We start from the raw sequence: 23,192 nt of genomic DNA on the forward strand, positions 1-23,192 counted from the left end.
GAAATGAATCATAAAACATTATATTGATCATTCAACATGAACAACATGAAATCTGATGTTTCCTGTTGTTTACAGGAAGTAATTAGACCAGAAACAGGACGTAAACAGTGTTTCTGCAGTGGATGATAAATTTAAAGATTTATTTTCTGCTGTTTCTTATTTGATGGAACATTTCTTTGTGTAAAAGTTTAATTTACATTTATTTGTCGTGTTCTTTTATTATATTTTCATGTTTTGACTGAGGAGCAGAAAACCTATTTTTTTCACGACTGTAACGACTCACTAACTAACTTAACTATCGTTGTGACACAGGTGCCCCCTGGAGGCAGAAAGCAAACATTTTTAATCCACGTGCTGAAAACAAGCCGATCGTCGTCGCCGGGACAAACCTGACTTCAGTTTCCTTTTCTCTGGAAAAATATTGGGAAACATGTCTTCACGCGTCGTTTCTTAATTGCTTTACATTTTGTTCCCTGCAGTGACAGAAGCTTTTAAATACATGATATCATTATTATTATTGTTCTTATTGTCGTTATTATTATCATTATCATTCTTATTATCCTGCTCTTTGTTGATGCTCTTGTCCTGTTTGTTTCAGTGTTGCATATTTTGAAAAGTAAAAGGCTTTAGTTTCCCGTGTGAGAGTCGGATCAGACCACTTTTAATCTGATCTCAGTGAAGAAACGTTCTCTTATTTAGAAAACGGACTTAATCCAGTTTGGTTCAGCTCGTCGCCGCCGTTGTCGCATTTTCATAAAGTGAACCTGAGCTGAAGAAGAGTCACTTGGAACTTTTATCACTTTGTCTCTGAGTTTAAACCCTCAAGAGTCCAGGTCTAAACACCTTAGTCCAGGTCTAAACCCTCAAGAGTCCAGGTCTAAACACCTTAGTCCAGGTCTAAACCCTCAAGAGTCCAGATCTAAACACCAGCCTCAGCTGCCGTTTCAATTCCGTCTTGTACGTTCAGTGGTTATGCAAAGTGAACCCAGTCAATCAGCCGGACGACCTGTTCAAAGGTCAAAGGTCAGAGGGCCTGGGTTTAAAGGACTTTGGTTCTACCTTCATGACCATCAAGTTCTCTCTCCATGACACAATATTCTGTTCCCGGGTTTGTTTTTTTTTAAAACATCTGCAAACATGTGAGAAGCTCAGGGAGCAGAAGCTGCTGCTCAGGATCTTCGACGTTCACAGGGAGGGTAGAGCAACGAGAGGGGGAGGGGCTTACTGCTTGAGGTCTGAAGGTTATAAGGAGGAGACTTTGATCTTGTCATGAGTGTATGCGGTGGCACGGGTGTTTCTAAGGATGCCAGGGATGGGAGCGGGTGAGGGAGGCAGACTCTCCTCAGGTGTGTTGGCGGGGGGCGTGGGGATGCTGATGATGGCCGCGCTGAAATCCTGTTCCCCGCAATTTAGCTTCAGGTCCTCGAGCTGAGCGTTGAGACTGGAGCGACTGCGAGAGAAGAAAAACAACGGATTAATGATACAATTATTTTATTCTTTCCTTCTCACTCTTTCAGATTTGATTCACCCGTTCTCAACAGCTCCACTGTCTGCCAGCAGTGGGCGTCCGTGCCACATCTCCCCCCTCCATTTGAACTGCACACTAGATACCAACATACCCCATATCACATTTGCACACACACCACCACCAGTCCCTGGGGGGTGGGCATGAGCTGGGGCTGGGGGGTGGGACAGAGTACTCTCCCGGGTGCCTGACTCCTGCTCACTCCTCGGCCGTGTTGGGGCTGGCGGTCTGGGTGGGGACAGCTGTGGTGGTCTGGGAGCATTGCTGGATGTGGGGGATCTGGTTCCCTTAGCTCGGTCTGGGCGGTGCCCGGGTGGCATAGCTGCGGCCCATCATGATGCACCTCCTTGAAGGTGCGGTGGTGGGCGGCAGGGATCAATGCTGGGCATCAGCACTCCAGGATGTTTGGTGGAGCAGTTTGCCGGGCCACCGCAGGGTCAGACATGGCGAGTCCTTGGATCTCTGGCCCCGCCTATGCTTGCCGTGGACTGGCTCGGGGGTCTGCCCGTCTCCCGTCTCTAGGGGCTCTCCCTGGCTTGGGGTCCTGCGTGGGCCTCCTTGGATCGGGTGCGTGCAGTCGGCCTCTGGTGGGCGGTGGGGGTAACTATGGCAGACTCTGGCCTGCCTTCTCGTGGGCGGTCTGGGGGGACTGGCCACCGCCATTGGCGGACTGGCCCTGCCCCGGGGTGCTAGCAGGCTCTTAGTGCGGGGGACCTGGGCCTCTGCTGTCTGCCTGGGTGTGAGGTGACTCTGCCTCTGTGTGTGGTCTTGCTCCCTCAGGCTGACCCTGGGTTGGGGGGCTTCTGCCCCGCACACCTCCGGCTGGTCTTCTTCGGGGGTCTCCTGCCCTGTGCGACTGCTGGGCACCCTAGACGTCTGGATCCTTATCGGCCCGCGGCGGGGGGTTTGTGGGGCATTGCCTCTCTCCCGCTCACTCTCAGATCATTTCTTGCCTTTGTCTGTCCACTCCCCGTCCCCAACAACACAAGGAATGCAGTCAACCATATAACATGTCTTAGGTACTAGGCAGGACAGGTTAGATACACATCTGTATCTATCACACATCCAGTGACACAAAGACATGTAGACTACAGGAGCTGGAGATCGAACTTCTGACCCTCCGATCAGAAGACCGACCCACAGCGGCCCCGCATGTGACAAGTGTGGTGTTGATGTGCATGTTTACGTTTGCGGTGGTATCGCGGTGATTTTCATGTGCAGCGTGTCCAGCTCCTGGACACTCCCACGGCTCACAGACACCGTGGAGTTGGCCAGACGCATGGCAGCTCGTCTGCGGGCACGCCGCGGGCAGCAGCCGGTGGAGTTGTTCTGCGCCCCCTGCTGGCTCGACAGGGAGGTGCTGCGGCTCGTCCTGAAGCCGACGGACTCGGTCATACAGAGCTCGCTGTACGTCATCTCATCTGTGAACTCGTGGTTCTGTGAGGACACATAGAGGACAGACTGTTACTGTGGACAAAAGGACAACGTCTGTCCAAACTCCATGTGTGTGTGCGCGTGTGCGTTCTTCACCGTTGTTTTCTCCAGACAGTGCAGCAGATGATGATGTTGGTGTTCAAACGCTGATCTGTTCTTCACACACAGAGCCGTGCTGTCACTGTCCCGATCCTACACACACAGAGACACACACACACTCTGTAAAGGACCAGTAAGCAGCGCCTCATTTCTGAGGAACTGGATAAGTTTAGGACTAAGATTTGAAATGTGGTTAAGGTTAAAGTTTGTGTGTGTCTGTGTGTGTGTGTGTCTTACCCCCAGTGCTCTGTCTTCTTTGTATTGTAGAAAAGCGTTGGTTGTTCCTTTCTTTGCCATGCGGATTCGAGCTAAACGCACTTTCTGTTAAACAACAAACAATTACATTATTACCGTGCACACACACGCACACCCACACACACACACACACACACACACACACACAAACTGTATGCATAAAGGTGCATTCTGTGATAAATGACCTTGTAACTCATGAACCTGTCTCACCTGCTCGGTTCTCATAGATGAACCTGTCTCACCTGCTCGGTTCTCATTGATGAACCTGTCTCACCTGCTCGGTTCTCATAGATGAACCTGTCTCACCTCTCGGTTCTCATAGATGAACCTGTCTCACCTGCTGGTTCTCATAGATGAACCTGTCTCACCTGCTCGGTTTTCATAGATGAACCTGTCTCACCTGCTCAGTTCTCATAGATGAACCTGTCTCACCTGCCGGTTCTCATAGATGAACCTGTCTCACCTGCTGGGTTCTCATAGATGAACCTGTCTCACCTGCTCTCTCAGCTCGGATTAGTTTCTCATAGATTAACCTGTCTCACTTTTCGGTTCTCATAGATGTGAACCTGTCTCACCTGCTCGGTTCTCATAGATGAGCCTATCTCACTTGCTCGGTTCTCATAGATGAACCTGTCTCACCTGCTGTGCTCTCATCTTATCCGCCCTCTGGTTCTGGTGATATATTCGGCTGAAGTTGGACACAATGACGGGGACGGGCAGCGCGATGACCAGGACACCACTGAGTGAGCAGATGGACCCAAAGATCTTCCCAGCAATGGTGTTGGGAACCATGTCGCCGTACCTGTTCGAAGAAAAAGTTTGAAGTTAGTTAGTTGGTTAATTCGATTATTATGAACACAGTTGAATTCATGAAAAAAGGCTGCAAGCAGTGCATGATGGGATGTGTATTTTCTCTCTTATATTTTACACCTGCTCTATTTCAGCCAGATATCAATATTAGAAAGGCTTCTGCTTGTGTGTACAGGTGTGTACAGGTGTGTACATGGTGTGTACAGGTGTGTACATGACACAAGATAAGGTTCGCCTGTGATTTGAATTCTGAGAGAGAGAGGCGAAGAGAGAGAGAGAGAGAGAGAGGAAGGCGAGGCAAGAGAGAGAGAGAGAGAGAGAGAGAGGGAGAGAGAAGCTGAGAGAGGAGAGAGATAGAGAGAGAGGGAGACAGCGAGAGAGAGAGGGGGGGGGAGCAAGAGAGAGAGAGAAAGACGGGGAGAGAGAGCGAGAGAGGGAGAGAGCTAGAATCAACCGTCGTGACAAATAAAGGTTTTAGAAAACCCTCAGGAGACCCGGGTCAGCCCGGTTATTCTGAGCTGCTGCTCTCTCAGTACATTAAATATTTCATGGTCAGGATTATGTCATCCTGCACCCAAACTACGACGCCATGACAACGACGGACAGAGACGACGAGGCCGACCGGAGATAAAGATTCAACATTTTACAACAACGACGCAGACAGACAGACAAAGAAGAGGCTGATTCTTGATTGGTGCAGATAGGAAACCATTAGTGCAAAGTCAGCCAATCAAATAACAGGCACCTTATCGTGCACCTGTAACAGGAGAGCGAGCCAATCCCAATCTGATGGAGCAGACAGACAGACAATGGTAATTAGTTTAGTGAAGAAACCAGGAAGGACAATTAGAGAGCAGGTGATTCCTCTTCACAAGAAGAAGAACAATCTGCAGCGTGTTGTTTTATCAGATTAACTCACTGACACTGATCCAAAATTATTATTATTTTCCATTTATGCATCTTAAGGTTTTTATCTGAATCTCTGAATTCCTCCTCCTCCTCTTCCTCCTCCTCCTCCTCCTCCTCCTCTGTCTTCCTCAGCGATCGTTCTTCACAAGGACGTGGTATCGATCGCTCTGGTTTGATCATCAGCTCAGTTTGTTTTTCCTCTTTGAAAACTTCTATTCTTGGACACAGTCAGTTACTAAAAGCCTCCCTGCTCTCCTCCTCTTTCCCTCCCTCCCCCACCCTTCCTCTTCTTCCTCTTCCTCCTCTCACCTTTTCTTTCTCTCCTTTCTCCCTGGCCCCCCGGTCTCCTGCAGCAGTGTAATCCACATCCATGTTTAATTGATGGAGTGATGATGAAAGTTGCAGGAGAAAGAATGGCTGTTCCATGTTTTCTCCTCCAGAATCCCAGCCCTGTCCTCCTCCTCCTCCTCCTGGTTCTTCTTCATTTCTCCTCTTGGTTCTTCTTCATCTCATTTTTCACGTGTTTCTTAAAGGTCACTTCAGGTCAAAGATTCACAGATCACATGACTGTCTGGAGTCTGCACGTGCCAGAGGAACCCACGTTTGAGAGTCATTAAAGAAATGAGGATTTCAGACGTTTGGAGAACATCTGGTCCCGTGGTGTTTCCAAACAACAGTCATGTTGGTTGCTCCAGCTTTATGACATGTGAAACAGTGGGCGGGGTTAATTCAATAGCATTGAAAATGACCCATCGCTGGACCATCCTGCCACAGCCAGCAGCCAAGAAACCACTGATGTTCACCACATGGTGATGGACATTAGACGTTTGACCGTCTGCTGTGAAAGAGTGGAGAACATTCTGCACGACAAACACCAGGTTCCTCGTGTTGCAGGAGACTTTTGAAGCTGATCCAGCAGGTTTTCTTGAATGTTCCCTGACACAGGATGAGTGTGGCTTCCACATCTGCTGGAGAAGACCTGGATGACTGACAACCTCCACCAACATCTGCTGTGGAGGACATGTTTTTCACCACGTCTGCAGGGACCTGTGACACCAGGGCTGCAGGATCCAGATCCAGTTGTGAGGCTATAGTATTGTAGTGTGAAGTTTGTTTTTTGCAAAATGTCATGCTTCTGTTTCAATAAATTTGCTGATGACGTTGCACTAATGCTGATGACGTTGCACTAATGCTGATGATGTTGCACTAATGCTAATGACGTTGCACTAATGCTGATGCGTTGCACTAATGCTGATGCTGATGACTATGCTGATGGCGTTGCACTAATGCTGATGGCGTTGCACTAATTCTGATGATGTTGCACTAATGCTGATGACGTTGCACTAATGCTGATGACGTTGCACTAATGCTAATGACGTTGCACTAATTCTGATGACGTTGCACTAATGCTGATGACGTTGCACTAATGCTGATGACGTTGCACTAATGTTGATGACGTTGCACTAATGCTGATGACAGGACACAGAGAAGAGTAAATACAGCGACATGAATAAAACATGACAGACAATAATGGACCAGATGAAGTCTTGACCACACACACACACACACACACACATGTTGCACATCAGCAGTTTCACTGCCAAGCAAACGTCAGGAATGTAAAATGACCGAAACGACAAAAAACCATTTGTCCTTGGTGCAGATTCGTCATTGGACACAGCAGGTGGACGGAAAGTCTTTCCCTCTGATCCACAGACAAAATCAAACAGAATAAATATAAACTGAGAATCAATGAGTCACACGAGCAGGAAGTGGTTCTAAGTTTAGATTCAAGTCTGAAAATAAAACTGAAACAGGCAGAGGAAAATATCACACACGCGCACACGCACACACACACACACACACACACACACACACACCACACACACACACACACACACACACGGAAGTTAAAATAAGCTCAACGTTGATCGTTCTCGTATTTATCTGCAGTTAGGTCAAAGGTCAGGTCAGGTTGATCAGTTTTATATTTAGTGGTCCATGGTTCTTGTACTCCAGTATAAATGATTGTCACATAGATATGAAACCAACAGACAACACAACAGAACCCACCCTGAACCTGAACCTGAACCTGAACCTGAACCTGAACCACGTTACATCAGCATCTCATAGTTTCATCTTTGTGTCCTAACTGACCGAGATGCTCCAGTTCAGTTGCCTTTGACCCGTCCCTATGTCTCTCTCTGAGTCAGGGATCGTATCACAGGAAATGACCGATCCATCTGATCCTTTTCATCGTCTCTCCTCGTGTCCTTGTGTCCTCGTGTCCTCAGGTCCTCACTACATATCTTTTGACTGACTTTGTTTCTGTGCAGCAGTCAGTAACAGTGAGAGTGGATGTGATGGAGTCAACTGTGAGGAGCACACCCACACACACACACACGCGCATATAGATAGATAGATAGATAGATAGACAGACAGACAGACAGACAGACAGATAGATGTTGCACATATTATGTTTCTTGCATTTGTTCTGCTGCCAAAAGCAGAAAATCCACATGATGTAGTTTGAGCTCATGAAACAGTTGTTATCAGAGCAGCTGCTGCTGCTGATGATGAAGATGATGATGATGATGATAATGATGCTTTTCCTCTGTGTGTGTGTGTGTGTGTGTGTGTGATGTTGTTTGTGATTCCACTTCCACTTTATTTACACTGCGATAAAAACACAGGAGCAAAGCAATAAAAGAACAGAGATGAAAAACAACGATAAGAAGAAGAAGAAGAGGAGGAGACCACAGAGAAACAACTGATCAGAGCACAGATGAAGAGAGCAGAGAAGAGGACAGGAGGAGGACAGGAGGAGGACAGGAGGAGGACAAGGAGGAGGAGGAGGACAGGAGGAGAGGGAGAGATGAGGACAGGGAGGAGGAGGAGAGAGAAGAGGACAGGAGAGAGGAGGACAAGAGGAGGAGGACAGGAGGGAGAGGAGAGATGAGGAGGAGGAGGAGGAGAGAGAGGACAGGAGGAGAGGGAGGACAAGAGGAGAGGAGAGAGGAGGAGAGAAGAGGAGGACAAGAGGGAGGAGGACAGGAGGACAAGAGGAGGACAGGAGAGGAGGACAGGAGGACAAGAGGAGGACAGGGGAGGACAGGAGAGGAGGACAGGAGGACAAGAGGAGGACAGGAGGACAGGAGAGGAGGAGGGCAGGAGGAGGAGAGAAGAGGAGTGGAGGACAAGAGGAGAGGAGGGCAGGAGGAGGAGAGAAGAGGAAGAGGAGGAGAGGAGGACAAGAGGAGAGAAGTTAAATCTGAAGAATGTCATTTGATTCACTAACAATAGAAAAACTGAAGCAGCGCCACCAGCAGGAGTCACACAGAACTGACGCTGCTGAAATTAAAGCAGTAATTGTATGTTATGAGTCAGGACAATGATGACGATGATGATGATGTTGATATATATTGACATGTCGATACTATTTTAAATATTACAGTGAAAGAAGAGGATGTTTGTGAGTGAACTGTGTTTATGTGAGGACGCAGCAGACAGAATCAAACAGTGAGGAGTGGATGTTTGATTTTCCCATCTGTCTTGAAAGCTTCCTGGATGCATTAACACTCAGCTTCTTTGAGATCAGATCTGCCGCAGAAGCCTGAAGTGACTCAGTGTAAATGGAGTCAAGAGCTTAAACAACTTCCTCACTCACCGGTGAGAGCAGCAGATATGAACGGGTTTTAAAACATCACCTTTACTGGGACAGGGTTCCCGCCAGAAACACGGCATGTTGATTTGGTTTTATGAACCAAATGTTGACACATTATCCTCCAGCTTCTCATGGCGTCACACTGAAACTGCAGAGAAGCCTGTGATGGCTGAAGCTCTCAGTTTACCCATCGATCCGTGATCCAAACCTCAGCTCAGCTCCCGAGCTTCAACAATGTGACTGGAAAAATGAGACTGAGGCTACATTTCCTGTGCAGGGTGGCTGAGTCCATCCTCAGAATTCACTCTGATAATCGAGTTGTGTGAGGCAGCATTTTGTCCTGCGTTCACGTCCACACCACAGAGGAAACACGACACTGGAGAGGGACGACACTTTGTTTGTCCGGACCGAAGAGACACGCAACTGTGGCTCAGTTCATCTCAATTATTATGATTTCATTACAGAGAAATCTCTGACACACAGGATCACAGGATCACAGGAACACAGGAACACAGGAACACATGATCACAGGATCACAGGAACACAGGAACACAGGATCACAGGATCACAGGATCACACGGACACAGGATCACAGGATCACAGGATCACAGGATCACAGGAACACAGGATCACAGGAACACAGGAACACAGGAACACAGGATCACAGGATCACAGGGATCACAGGATCACAGGATCACAGGATCACAGGATCACAGGATCATGGACACAGGATCACAGGATCACACAACACAGGATCACAGGAACACAGGAACACAGGAACACAGGAACACAGGAACACATGATCACAGCATCACACAAACACACAAACACAAGATCACACAGGATCACAGGATCACAGGATCACAAGATCACAAGATCACACGATCACACAATCACATGATCACATGATCACAGGATCATAATATCACAAGATCACAGGATCATAATATCACAAGATCACTCAATCACAGGATCACAGATCACAGGATCACAGGATCACAGATCACAGGATCACAGATCACAGGATCACAGATCACAGGATCACACCTCTGTGGATCAAGTCTGTTTGTATTTCGGATGTTTCCATAACTCTTTGAGCAGCAGATAATATCATTGCTGGAGCTGCATGATGATAGTTTGATATACACACACACACAGACACAGACACGCACACACACACACACACACACGTCATGTGGGCGAGAGTGAAGATTCACCACCGTACTTGAGAAGCATTGAGGGGGAGGCAAACACACACAAACTTCATCTGCTTTCATTTTTTCTCTGTAACCAATAATAACGACACATGTCCCAACATGACCCAGAGCAACACACACACATAACACACATACACACGTTGCCATGGTGATATTATAAACAGCAGTAAAGTGTTCAGTTGCAGCTTTACTTCATCACACTCACCCAAGTGTTGTCATGGTGACGATGGTGTACCAGAAGGAGGCGGGGATGGAGGTGAAGGTGGAGCCCTTGGTGCCCTTCTCGGCGTAGAACATGACGGTGGCGAAGATGATGATGGCCATGGTGAGGGAGAAGAGCAGGAAGCCAAGCTCCGAGGCGCAGCTCTTCAGCGTGTAGCCCAGAATCCTCAGACCCTGCGAGTGGCGCGAGAACTTGAAGATCCTGAAGACGCGGAAGACGCGGAGCGTGACAAAGGCGCCGCTAACGTCCTCGTTCTCGGGCATCACAAGGCCAATGTAGTATGGCATGATGGCCACCACGTCGATCACGGACATCACAGAGCGCATGAACTTGCAGCGGCTGGGCGCCGCGAACAGACGCATCAGGTACTCGAAGGTGAAGATGAGCACGCAGGCCGTGTCCATGCAGAAAAAGGCCAGCTGGTATTTCTCTCCACACGGTAGGTCCTTCACGCTGCCTTTCAGAGGCCGGCAGGGAACTGTCTCCACCACGTTGGCGATGACGGAAACGGCGATGAAGAAGCCGGTGACATAGTAGAAGACCAGAGCCATGGTGGAGGTGTGGGGGTTCTCAAACGCTCGCCACAGACGCTCCCTGGGCGTGCTGTGTGGGGGGAGGGGGGCGTCCATGGCCTCATTGGCCTCGGTATCTTCAGCCAAACGCTCCTGGTTCTCTTTCTTCCGGTCTCGATATTCCTTCATGGAAAGACATGAAAGCAGAAGATGAGATTGAGATGAGGTGCAAGACCACAGACTGAGCAAATTATGCATTTATTTATTTCAAATATTGAAAGGACAGATGCGTCACAAAATCATAAACCAATCAACAACCTCAGCTACAGGAAGTCTATATTTCCACAGACAAACAGTAAAAGTCAAGCAAAGTTCTCGATCTACCGGTCGATCTTCATTTCTACGCTTACCTGTGGTCATGACCGAAAGAACAAGATCACAGGTACAAGCAGCCAAATTGGCTGAGGGTCTCCTCAGAGACCAGTTCAGCCATCCGGGAGGGACTCGGACTAGTTGACATGTTTGGGCATCTGGTAAGGATACCGTTGGGGTCCTGACACATCTACCTGGGAGGAGACCCTGGGGCAGACCAAGTACTAGGTGGAGGGATTATTTCTCCACCCAGGGTCTCAGTGGGCACGTCCTAGTCTGTTCCTCAGTCCCGTGAGGAACTGCTGAGGTTCCTTGGTTTTCGCAAACTTCTGCTCCGGGGCGACAGCACCGCAGCCTTCAGTGAGGCCGGAAATAAATCAGGTTGTTCAACTTCAGGAGTCCTGGACGACCTGCAACGTTCTACTTTTAAACTCGGACAAAACTGAGGTGATTATACTCGGCCCTGAACTCTCTGTCCACTTTAGATGACATCACCATGGCGTCCAGTTATTTTTGACCAGGACATGTCATCTGATTCACACCTTCTTTCACCTGCAGAACATCATGAAAATGAGAAACATTCTGTCCTTAAAGGACGCTGTAAAACTAGCTCATGCTTCTAGATTAGATTACTGGCACTCCGGATTATCTCCATATTACCTTCAATTAATTCAAAATGCTGCAGCACAAGTTCTGTCTCTCTAGGAACTAGAGAGACAGACCAGACCACTCCAGTGTTAGCTTCTCTGCAGTTAAGAATTTAAATTAGAATCCTCCTCCTCACGTACAAGGCACTCTATGATCAGACCCATCACACCGGAAATAATCATCCTCACAGATCACTCAGGTCCTGAAATGCAGATTTACCTCCATGCAACAATCTCCAATGATCTCTGGTACGATGCCATAGAACGCCAGCTCCTCGTCGAAGGCCTGGATGCACTCGTGTCTCGGGTAGTGCAACTTTCCCGTGCGGTAAAAGTTCAGAATGTGCCGGAACATCTCGGGGTCTCGGTCAAAGAAATACTCCTGCGTGTCTTCGTTGTAGAAAAACTCTTTCTCCGAGGATCCGAGCAGCGTGTCGGGATAACGGTCCAGAGTGTTCTTCCACGTCTGGGAAACATAAACAGAGCCAAACCTTTATTACACATCATTTTATTTGAAAGTGACATATTAATCTTCATGACAATGATCATAGGTACTGCTGCTTTTTAAAGTGGGTGGGGTCAATGTATTGGAGAGGCCACACCCACCTGAAATCTGACCCCGCTGACGTTGACGTACAGAATTTCGTCAGACCTGGACGAGTTGTCCACCGGAGGTTTAGGCATCGTCTTCTTGGCGAGCGGCAGCCAGCCAACCGCCGCCGCCCGCGCAAACGGCAGCCATGTCGCCACGCCGGCCGCCATCTTGCATCAGAGGAAATCCACGCACTGGGAGTTGAGCTTCGGCGGCCTATGAGGAGGGGGGTGGGGCCCAGTCAATCCTAACTCCTCCCTCACTTTGTTTCCTGCCTCGAGTGGTCAGAGCAGCGCGACAGGAAGTGGGGGGGACATGATGAGGGGGAGGGGCATAGGAAGGGTTCAGCTGAAGGGTCAAAGGTCAAGCCATGAAAAGAATGCAGTGACGCATCGAGGACGCCGGTACGTTTTCACTCTAATCGAGTGTCTCTCTGTCCGGAGGGGGCGGAGCCTTCGTGGAGAACCCTTCTGTCCGGAGGGGGCGGAGCCTTCCTGGAGAATCCTTCTGTCTGGAGGGGGCGGAGCCTTCCTGGAGAATCCTTATGTTTGGAGGGGGGAGGAGCCTTCTTGTTCAGAATGTCGGAAAGTTAAAAACTAAATGTTGCCTGTAGCTCCTCCCTCCTTTTATTACAGCTTTTCAAATTCTTATTAAATTGTGATGATGGTTCTTCAAAGTTGCAACATCAACAGAATGGCTGCCTCCTCGCTCGCCCTAAGTGTTTTTTCTCTGCTGTGGTGATTATAGATCTGCAGCCTCTCTCTCTCTCTCTCTCTCTCTCTGTTTTACTGTCTCTCGCTCTCTTGTGCAAGTCAGCAAGGCATTAGCGGCGATGGTCGAGAGACACCAGGTTTGTTTTGAGGAGCGAGGAGGAGGAGGAGGAGGAGGAGGCGTCAGGCGGTCGTTATTCCATGTCCATGTTTGGTCGTCCTGTCAGGAGAGAGAGGGAGAGAAAGCAGGTGGACAGAAGACAAGGAGAAGAGAAGTTGAAGGAAAAGTAGAAGTAGAGATAAACAGAGAGCGCGTTAGAGATGAAGAAAAAGAAGGAGAGACAAAGAGGGTTAAAGGATGTGAGAGAGAGAGAGAGAGAGAGAGGGGACGTATGGAACATAAACAGAGACAAAACATGGAGAGAGGATGGGAGAAAGAGAGAGAGAAAAAAGAGATAGTGTAGGAATGGGAAAAGAATCATTTTTAGTTTGTTATTTGTAAACACTGCGCACACACACACACGTACACACACACGCACAGTAGTAAGTGACTTTATTCATCAGTCACCTGATTTTCAATAATCCAGTTTCCTGTAATCTGTCAGTCAATCGCACAGATTAAAATCTACTAAAACTACTATTAAATCTATTACAACTACTACTAAAACTATTAAACTACTGCTAAAACTATTTAAACTACTATTAAATCTATTAAAACTATTACTAAAATTATTAAACTACGACTAAACGGCTAAAAGTGGGCGTGGTCTGAAATCTGACACTGACGTCGTTTAAGAAAAAGAGCAATAGCTCCTGTGTTTTAAAAAAGGGAGGAGTCTGAGCCTTGCACTAATTAGTAAAAATGGTGATAAAGAGTAAACCAGTGATAAAAGAGTGAACCAGTGATGAAAGAGTGAACCGGTGATGAAAGCATGAATAAAAATGTGAAACGCAGTAGCTGGTGTTTGGCCAGAGAGGGCAGTAAATGTTTAAACTGAGAAGATCAACAAAGTAACATGAACTAGATTCAGACAAACATTCACTGGTTCACAAGTTTAGCTACACCTTAAAATGACCGTCTTTCTCTCTATCTGTCTGTCCATCTGTCTCCATCTGTCTGTTGCAGGACAGATCCACATCCCACACAACGCATCCACAACTAGAGAGTTAAAGTTTAGGTTTAGGTAAGTTTAGGTAAAGTAACATGACTTTGGTTAAGAATAGTAAAGGTTAGAGTTTGGGTTAGTTATGTATACATGTATCCATACATGAAAAAAAAAATAATAATGAAGGACACAAATGTAGGTTCAAAAAATTTTACAAAAATAATCTTTAGTAATAGAATAAAATAAAGTTACAGAACATAGAGCTGAAACATGAGGATCTTACCAGGAAAACATGAAAGCATGAAACATGAAAGCATGGAAGCATGAAAGCATGGAAGCATGAAAGCATGGAAGCATGAAAGCATGGAAGCATGAAAGCATAAGAACATGAAAATGAAAGCATAAGAACATGAAACATGAAAGCATAAAACATGAAAGCTTTAAAAAATGAAGCATACGAACATGAAACAAGAAAGCATGAACACATGAAAGCATAAAAACATGAAAGCATGAAAACATGAAAGCATGAAAACATGAAAGCACAACAGACAGAAGTGAAACACTGAGATATACAAAAGACACAGGTGAGACAATCAAACACAGGTGAGACACATTAGGGCGGGACACACAATCAACAGGGAAGACAGGACAGGAAGGACAAACTTCGAAATAAAACAGGAAGCAAAGAAAACAGTGTGAGTGTGTATCTGTGTGTGTGTCTCTATTTGTGTGTGTGTATGTGTGTGTGCGTGTGAATACTAAACCACTGTTAATAGCAAACACAGAGAACTTCATCACTAATTCATGCTGCTGGATTACATCAACCTCGACACACACACACACACACACTCTGACACACACTCACTCACACACACGCACACACTCATACAATTCTCTTCTTCCTACTGTTCTACTTAAATCATGTCTTTCTTTCTTCCTTTCTTTCTTCCTTCCTCCTGTCTTCTTCTTTTAAAAACTCTTGTTCTATTTTCTCCTCTCCATCCCTCCGTCTGTCCTGTTCTCTTCTTCTCCTCCTCCTTCTATTCTCAGAAGTCTTGTTATCTGGAGCAGTTACTACTTACCACAGATGATGAAGATGAAGAAGAGGAGGATGAAGAAGTGGAGGATGAAGAGGATGAAGGCAGGTTTGTGGACGCAGGGCGAGGAGACTCAGGACGAGGAGACGCAGGAGGAGGCAGCGATGATGATGATGATGATGATGAAGAATGTTTTAGTGTGTGTGATGTGAGCTGCTCTGCTGCCGCGGCAACAACCTCCTCTGCTGTCATCTCCTCTCTCACTTTCTCTCTCACACACACACATCTCTCTCTCACTCTCTCTGGCTCCTCCTCCTTCTGTTTGCTTGTTCGACCCTCCCCTCTCTCTCTCTGCACACACACACACACAATGTACAGCAAGGTAGGAGAGAGAGAGATTCATTAAATCATTGATTTATATAAAAAGTTTCTAATTCTTATTACATTTGATATATTTATTTTTAAATAAAAGAAAAAATGATGTTTCTCCTCAGGTTTCTGCTCCTCATATTTCTGCTCCTCATGTTTCTGCTCCTCATGTTTCTGTTCCTCATGTTTCTGCTCCTCGCGTTTCAGGATCCTCAGGAAAAAGAGGCGTTGATGAGCCTTCTTTACCAGACTGGAGGTGTTGGTGGACCAGGAGAGGTCCTCTGTGATGTGGGTCCCCAGGAACTTAAAGCTGGAAACACGTTCTACAGCCATCCTGTTGATGTGAATGGGGTTGTTCGTGTTTCTACTTTCTCTCCTGAAGTCCACGATGAGCTCCTTTGTTTTGCTGGTGTTAAGGAGCAGGTTGTTGTCAGCGCACCAAGCGGCCAGATGTCTCACTTCCTCCCTGTAGGCTGTCTCATCGTTGTTACTGATGAGGCCAATCACCGCTGTACCATCCGCAAACTTGACGATGTTGTTGGATCCATGTACAGGCCTGCAGTCGTGGGTGAAGAGGGAGTAGAGGAATGGGCTCAGCACACAGCCCTGTGGTACGCCTGTGTTGAGTGTGAGTGTCCTGACCTAACAAATTGAGGTCTGTTGGTCAGAAAGTCCGTAATCCAGTGGCGGAGGGAAGTGTTGAAGCCTAGGTCTCCAAGTTTGGTGTTTAACTTGGAGGGGATGACAGTATTGAAAGTTGAGCTGAAATCAATGAACAGCATTCTTGCGTAGTGTTATTTTTGTCCAGATGTGTGAGCACACAGTGCAGCACGGTGGAGACTGCATCTTCTGTGCTCCTATTGCTAACTGGTAAGGGTCCAGTGTGGGTGGGAGGCAGTTCTTCATGTGTGCCAGGACCAGTCGCTCAAAGCACTTCATAATAATGGGTGTGAGTGCTACAGGGCGATAGTCATTCAGGCACTTCGGGCGCACATATGTGTGCGTGAATGTGTGTGCGTGTGTGAATGCTTTTCTGAAAGAGGCGGGGCTAAGGCACTCACCATGACTCGCTGCTCTCCGGTCAAATCCGGCGAATCACAGAGCAGCTGGTTCTCTGACACAGTCAGCTGACACGGAGACTCTCCAATCAGAACTGTGTAGTTCAGACGGTTGTTACCAGGGGTGGGCGGGACCAAGTTCTTACCCTGACACATACATACACACACAATGTTAGACCACACCTCCTCCTCATCTTTTTCATTTCTTCTTCGTCACTTCCTATTTTCATTCTCACCTTCAGGAAGGTCGGGTTGGGGTAGTGCATGAAGGGGTTGGAGTTTAGGATGAGCAGTGCCGACACCTGGACAGGAAGGTAAACAAGTAATTTCATGCTTGACCTCCTCCCGAGTAACCGATTACTTTACCAAGCACTTACCTGGTCAAAGATGAAGCCAAACTCATCGGGGCGCAGTGCCCCCTCTGGTGGGTGGGGTTTACTGTAAACCAGTCCAGGAGCCAAACAGGTCATGGTGCTGTCATTGACGATGGAGCACAACTGACCACAGAAGACAACTGAGATTAAAGCTCCACTCAGCAACTTTGAAACCACTACGACTAATCACCCCACCCCCTCCACAGAGACACGCCCCCAAAACACTGGAAGAACGTGTGCTTGTCTAATATGTAATTTATAACACCAACGTGTATTCATGTGTTCATGTATTCATGTGTTCATGTATTCATGTGTTCATCTCGTGCTTACATTGCTAGTTTCCACTCCTCCGAACTTTGCTCGGACTTTGGGTTCTTGAATGGTCTGCAAGTTTGTTCCTGTTACTGTAATCACTGTACTACCACTACACACACACAGAGACACACACACACACACATTAATTATTGATTGATGTTAACGATGACAGGTTAATGATGATTGACAGCTGACTCAGGATTTACTTCAGGATGGTCCAGTTGGGTTCGATGCTGCTGATCGTCGGGTCTTCAGTGTAAATATATTTGGTCTCTAAACTCGTCACCTCAGCTCTGTCGATCATCAGACGGATGGGGGCGGGGCCAGAGCCTGACAGGGAGGCGGGAGTTATGCAGATTATTTCCCGATTGGTCCGTCTGTAAGCAGAGGAGCGGAGTGTTTCACTGCGACGTGTATTTGTGTTTCATGCATTCATGAGTTGATCTGTGAGCGCGGAGGATCCACTCACTTGACGAACAAACACTCCTCCTTGTCGATGAAAACACTGACGCTGCTGCCGGCGTCCAGGTATCGGCCCGTCACCTTTAACCTGGTTCCCCCGGAGACGGGACCCTTCTCCGGCCAAACGCGGCTGAAGATTGGGCTCTGGAACGAAGAAAGAGTCAACATACGATTCAGCCGACGAACGCCACTCACGACATTCCAAGAACACGGCGACACTAACCACGAAAGAGTACGTCTGCGTGGACAGAGTCCGGTACTCAGCGCTGCAGACGCCGATACAGAGCTCGCCGGGACCGCCGGGAGAGTGAGGGAGGAGCGCTTCGGCCATGTCGCACACAATCCTGTGCACACACACACACACAGTAAGAGGACGACTCACAACATGCTGACTAACATGCTAACGTTAACACGCCACTGACCCCCAGCCTGATATACCGTGAAGGGACGGATTGCAGCGACGCCGCCACCTGCACATGAGCCATCTCCTTCACCTGAAGACTCCAGGTCTCCTCCCCTCAGTCACTGGTCCCCGCTCACAGGCCCCGGCCAGTGGTCGGATCTGAGAGGGAGGAGCACTCTGTCAGAAGGGAGGAGCAGTGTCAGGAGGGAGGAGCAAATGTCAGGAGGGAGGGGTAAAGTGTCAGGAATAGGAGGGGTAAAGGCCAGGAGAGAGGGAGCAAGTGCCAGGAGGGAAGAGCAAGTGTCAGGGAGGGAGGAGCAGGCTGAGGGGAGCAAATGTCAGGAGGAGGAGGGTGGGAAGTGTCAGGAGGGGAGGAGTGCCAGGGAGGGGAGGGGTAGTGTCAGGGAAGGGGAGGAGCAAGTGTCAGGAGGTGGGGTAAAGTGTCAGGAGGGAGGAAGAGCAAGTGTCAGGAGGGGAGGGGTAAAGTGTCAGGAGGGAGGAGCAAGTGTCAGGAGGGAGCGGTAAAGTGTCAGGAGGGAGGAGCAAGTGTCAGGAGGGAGGGGTAAAGTGTCAGGAGAGAGGAGCAAGTGACTTGGCGTTCTCACCTTGGTGATGCGCGGGTGGCTACAGCGCAGGTTGTGTCGACCGTGGTACATCCAGTTGTCTTCGGGGGCGGGGCAATGTTGCTGCAGGAGACACCTCCTGGTTTCCGTACACCAGCCGCACTCGAACGCAGCAGGCGCTTTGAGACACTGACCGCAGCTGGAGCGCTGAGCCTCGCACTTGTACAGCAACGCTGACCAAACATACACACACACACAGTGACACGGTCAGCTTCAGTGAGTCCAACCAATCATTGTATTGTGGGCGGAGCCAGCGTTACCTTTCATGGACGCAGGCTTGTCGATGAAGAAGTCTCCATCCCAGACGATGGAAAAGTCCACAGGGAGGTCACCGACTTCATCGCCCTCATACCAGTACTGCAGAGACACACACACACACAAAAACCTCTGAATCCATTCTGCTTTATATTGGTTACCATGGAGACCTGAAGCCACCATGACAACCCTGCTGTGGTGTGCAGCAACAACCAAAAGATCTTTTCTGCAGAACCTCAAGAATGACCATATTCATAACTGAGTGCAAGTATGTGTGTGTGTATGTGTGCATGTGTGTGTGTGTGTGTGTGTGTGTCGAATGATGATTTTCCATTTAAAAAGCTGAGTCTCACACACTCACTCCTGAATTTCTCTCAATACAAAACTAAAGTATAAAGAGGAAGGAGGTGAAAACACAGCTGTTGCTTCTCCGCTGCCTCGTGTGGTCACTTTATGTCATTGAGGTAAACCTGAACCAAGGACTTTTATTGCCGAATTAACAAAATAAGACATTTGAACTTGGACATTTGGACTTTGGTGTGGGAGAGTGAGTGTCTCACAGTTACAGACAAAGACGTGAACATGTGCCGTAGATATCGTGGATTTAAACTGGATCTTATTACACTTTTTTTTTTACATGCCTTAAAACTAAAAAGGCAATCACATGACTGCGTTCAAGGCTGTGTGTGTGTGTGTGTGTGTGTGTGTGTGTGTGTGTGTGTCACCACTAAGTGTTGCACTGACTCATCAGATGACTGCGAGTTTTACTTCACTCCACTTGGTGGCAGTAACGCTTCCCTGTGACTGTCTGACAGTTTTATGTTAATCACATTGTCGTGGTGATCATCATGATGACATCATCATATGACATCATCACAGAACGATGATGTAATCTGATCAGATCAGACCAGACCAAATTAAAACCAGACCAGACCAGATCAGACTAGATTAAACCCAGACCAGATTAAGACAAGACCAGATCAGACCAGTTCAGATCAGATCAGATCAGCAGACAAAGACACAGTGTTTAAAGGTGTGTGCGTGTAGAGTAGAGTGTAGAGTGGGAGCAACAGTGCATGCTGGGTAGCGCGGTGTCTCACCGAGGTGTTCTGACACTGAATGCAGGACGAGTTGAAGCGGACGGCAGGAATCCTCTGAACTTTGCCCTGGATGTTAAACACACACTCATAATTCTTCTGACCCGACTGAGGCTGCGGCAGATTACGAGCTCGCAGCGTGATTGGACGCACCATCCCGGCCGGAACCAGGATGTCAGAGGTCGGGAGGATCTGAGGACAACCCTGCGAGGGGAGAGAGGGGAGAGAGGGGAGAGAGACACAGAGAGAAAGAGAGAGGGAGGGGAGAGAGATAATTTATTTACAATGAAAACACAACTTGCACTTTTCAAAATAAAAGTCTGAATATTTTATGTATAATATGTGTCTGAAATGAATAAATGTAATACATTATGTATAATATATATATACATATATTATATATATATTCATATTTATATATGTGTATATATATATAAATATATACACACACATTTATATATACTATATATATATATATATATATATATATATATATATATATATATATATATATATATATATATATATATACATATAAATATACATAAACATATACATATATAGGTAATATACTGGAGACCACATACCTCTGTGTGTGTGTGTGTGTGTGTGTGTGTGTGTGTGTGTCAGTAATGGACAGCTGGTGACAGATCCAGGCTGTGGAGCGTCCTGGGGCTGCTGGCAACACACTCACACATTCACACACACACACACACAGTCTCTCACTGAGGTGAAACCTTTATTAACGAGCGTCACCACGGTAATTAATTACCTTTTGAGTGACAGGAAGACCATTAACTCCACAGGAAGTGGATCAGAGCACAGCGGACACCACCATGACTCTGTGTGTGTGTGTGTGTGCGTGAACCATCCATCACTTTTCCACTTTAAAAATCCTCCTGTTTAATCTTAATTAAAGGGCAGTTCCACCACATTCACACACAGCCATTTCACTGCTGTTGCTGTGGAAACATGTTCTCTCTGCTGTTAAGCCCCGCCTCCTTCCGAGGAAGTGAACTGAAAGAGATGGTCTGGTCGACAGGGGATTTCCCACTGTTGCCTAGCAACATAGCTGCAACTGGACATGGGACATATCTTCATCTTCACTATCATTATTATCATCATAGTCATCATCTCTGTTATCATCATTATCATCATCTTTGTCATCATCTTCACCATCATCATTATCATCATCTTCGGCATCGTCAACATCTTCATCATCATCATTATCATCATCTTCGGCACCATCAACATCTTTATCATTTCACCAGAAATGAATCACCTGTTGTGTGGAAGGGGGAGGAGCCTGTGGAGTGGTGAGGCGGGGCGTAAATGGAGACACAGCTGATGTCTCAGTGGTGTTGAAAGTTGGATAAGTTTATAATCACAGTGAAGAAGGAGACCTTTAATTTGAAGGAGAAACAGGAAATGATGACCCCCCCCATTAGTCTAACTGCCTGGAAATTAACATTAATTACTGTGATTGGATGCTTTCATGTCAATTAAGTAGCTTTTCATCTTACATTAACCAATTAACTAAACACACGTTGTTACCATCAGTGAGTCGTCATGACAACGAGACACCAACACACACACGGCTCCAAGCTCGCCTCCACTGCTGGGATAGAGCAGAGCCAGAGCAGACGGTTGTCATGTTGTCCATTTGTGCGTACATGTGTGTGGGTCTGTGTGTGTGTGTGTGTGTCTGTGTGTGTGTGTGTGCATGTGGTGTGCGTATGTGCGTGTGTGTACCTCCATGTTGCTCACTCGTCCCTCCTGGAAAGAACAGTCCTGCAGGTTGTTGGTGCAGGTGTGACGGTATTTACACCAGTGACACGGGAACACACTGCTCACACAGGAAGTACACCTGAGGGAGAGACAGAGAGAGAGAGAGAGAGAGAGAGAGAGAATTGAATTTGAAAATTGAGAGAGTGAGAGAAGCTAACATCTGCTAACATCAGATGCTAACATCTGCTAACATCAAATGCTAACATCAGATGCTAACATCTGCTAATATGAGATGCTAACATCAGCTAACATTAGATGCTAACATCAGATGCTAAAGTCAGCCCACATCAGATGTTAACATCAGATTCTAAAGTCAGCTAACATCAGATGCTAACAGCAGATGCTAAAGTCAGCTAACATCAGATGCTAACATCAGCGAACATCAGTGCAAACAGGTCACATGACTCTGAGGTAACATGAGACAGCAGAGACATAATTTCTTCTTCTTCACTTTGCTAAGGTTCTAAAATCATACAGGCTGTTTCTCAATACTCCAGTAAGCAAGTAAGAGACAAATCTGAAATAAAAAATATTTATTTCAGATTTATATTTCTATTATCTACAGCTATGTTCCGCCGAAATGTATTCTGGGATACATGGCCATCCCAAGTACGCTTAAGTCACCTCCGATGCATACTTGGTAAAAATGGGCAGAGCGAGAACACTTCCAGGTTTGAGAACCGTCCTCGCTGTTCGCTTACTTGAGAATTGGAACAGAACTTGGACTGAGGCCGATGACGTTTTCACAAGTACAGGAGTACGCACAAGTAAAGATATTGAGAAATGGCCACAGTTTCAGTAAGGAGAGGAGGAGAGGAGGAGGAGGAGTGTCCAGACTTACGAGTCGAGCACAGAGCAGTTGTAGTAGATGAAGTTGGTGCTGATGAATTTCTGTTTTGTTTCTGTGGATCGAAGACTGAGCTGAACCACACGCTGCTCACCTGTAATTACATCATCACACACTTTAGCGAATCAGCTGTCAGCACCACAACACCACCGAGTGTGTGTGTGTGTGTGTGTGTCTCTCACCAGGGGAGTGTGTGTGTGTGTGTGTGGGCAGCTCTCTCAGTGACGGTGACACACACACCACCTGACCGTCCTCCATCACCTCTGCGCTGCTTTCACTCAGGTCCTCAAACACGCAGGAGACGCCGCCGGTCAGAGCAGGAACATTCTGCACCCGTATGGTCAACTGCACAGAGGTAAAAGGTCAAATCAATCACTCATAATTCATATTTCTTCTACCAGGGTGCGCCTGCTGGGACAAGGACAGATGTAGCAGCATGAAAAGTTGGGGGTGGAGCCTCTGAGGGGCAGAGCTGTGTGTGTGTGTGTG

General features: G+C 47.2%; 2 protein-coding genes across 3 annotated transcripts in view; both read right to left on the bottom strand.

Annotated features, from left to right (window-relative positions):
• kcnd1 (potassium voltage-gated channel, Shal-related subfamily, member 1) lies at positions 1–15,186 on the bottom strand. 2 transcript variants are annotated; one of them, XR_006361251.1, is made up of 10 exons: positions 15,158–15,186; positions 12,274–13,189; positions 11,888–12,133; positions 10,119–10,831; positions 3,953–4,115; positions 3,296–3,379; positions 3,056–3,151; positions 2,712–2,962; positions 928–1,450; positions 1–885 (listed from the first exon to the last, which is right to left on the bottom strand). XR_006361251.1 is itself a non-coding variant. In XM_044037356.1 (9 exons), exons 2-9 carry the CDS (start codon positions 12,427–12,429, stop codon positions 1,243–1,245), a joined length of 1,917 nt encoding a protein of 638 aa, XP_043893291.1. In that variant the 5' UTR covers positions 12,430–13,189; positions 15,158–15,186; the 3' UTR covers positions 1–1,242. The 2 variants fall into 2 exon arrangements, 1 of the variants encoding a protein (XP_043893291.1); XM_044037356.1 differs by having other exon boundaries at positions 1–1,450.
• Positions 12,476–23,192, bottom strand: part of LOC122776863 (plexin A3-like) — a gene marked incomplete at its 5' end in the record, with an annotated part of 20,437 nt that continues 9,720 nt past the window's right edge. Inside the window, 16 exons of the mRNA XM_044037615.1 lie at positions 12,476–12,607; positions 15,728–16,123; positions 16,543–16,686; positions 16,776–16,841; positions 16,917–17,036; positions 17,244–17,337; positions 17,435–17,605; positions 17,698–17,834; positions 17,914–18,034; positions 18,185–18,270; positions 18,591–18,889; positions 18,977–19,073; positions 20,072–20,272; positions 21,821–21,935; positions 22,698–22,797; positions 22,886–23,048. Coding sequence (XP_043893550.1) covers positions 12,476–12,607; positions 15,728–16,123; positions 16,543–16,686; positions 16,776–16,841; positions 16,917–17,036; positions 17,244–17,337; positions 17,435–17,605; positions 17,698–17,834; positions 17,914–18,034; positions 18,185–18,270; positions 18,591–18,889; positions 18,977–19,073; positions 20,072–20,272; positions 21,821–21,935; positions 22,698–22,797; positions 22,886–23,048 — 2,442 coding nt within the window. The remainder of the gene's footprint in view (positions 12,608–15,727; positions 16,124–16,542; positions 16,687–16,775; positions 16,842–16,916; positions 17,037–17,243; positions 17,338–17,434; positions 17,606–17,697; positions 17,835–17,913; positions 18,035–18,184; positions 18,271–18,590; positions 18,890–18,976; positions 19,074–20,071; positions 20,273–21,820; positions 21,936–22,697; positions 22,798–22,885; positions 23,049–23,192) is intronic.

The sequence above is a fragment of the Solea senegalensis genome, linkage group LG11 (genome assembly GCF_019176455.1).
Source record: "Solea senegalensis isolate Sse05_10M linkage group LG11, IFAPA_SoseM_1, whole genome shotgun sequence".
Classification (NCBI taxonomy): Eukaryota; Metazoa; Chordata; class Actinopteri; order Pleuronectiformes; family Soleidae; genus Solea; species Solea senegalensis.

Bases quoted from the DNA above. Each gene is read 5' to 3' on its own strand.
- kcnd1 (XM_044037356.1), bottom strand. From the start codon at position 12,429: ATGGCGGCCGGCGTGGCGACATGGCTGCCGTTTGCGCGGGCGGCGGCG. The intron at 2,963-3,055 runs GTGAAGAACGCA...GTGTCCTCACAG, and splicing joins ACTGTCTGGAGAAAACAACG to AACCACGAGTTCACAGATGA. The intron at 1,451-2,711 runs GTAAACATGCAC...CTTCTCTCGCAG, and splicing joins ACCGCGATACCACCGCAAAC to TCGCTCCAGTCTCAACGCTC.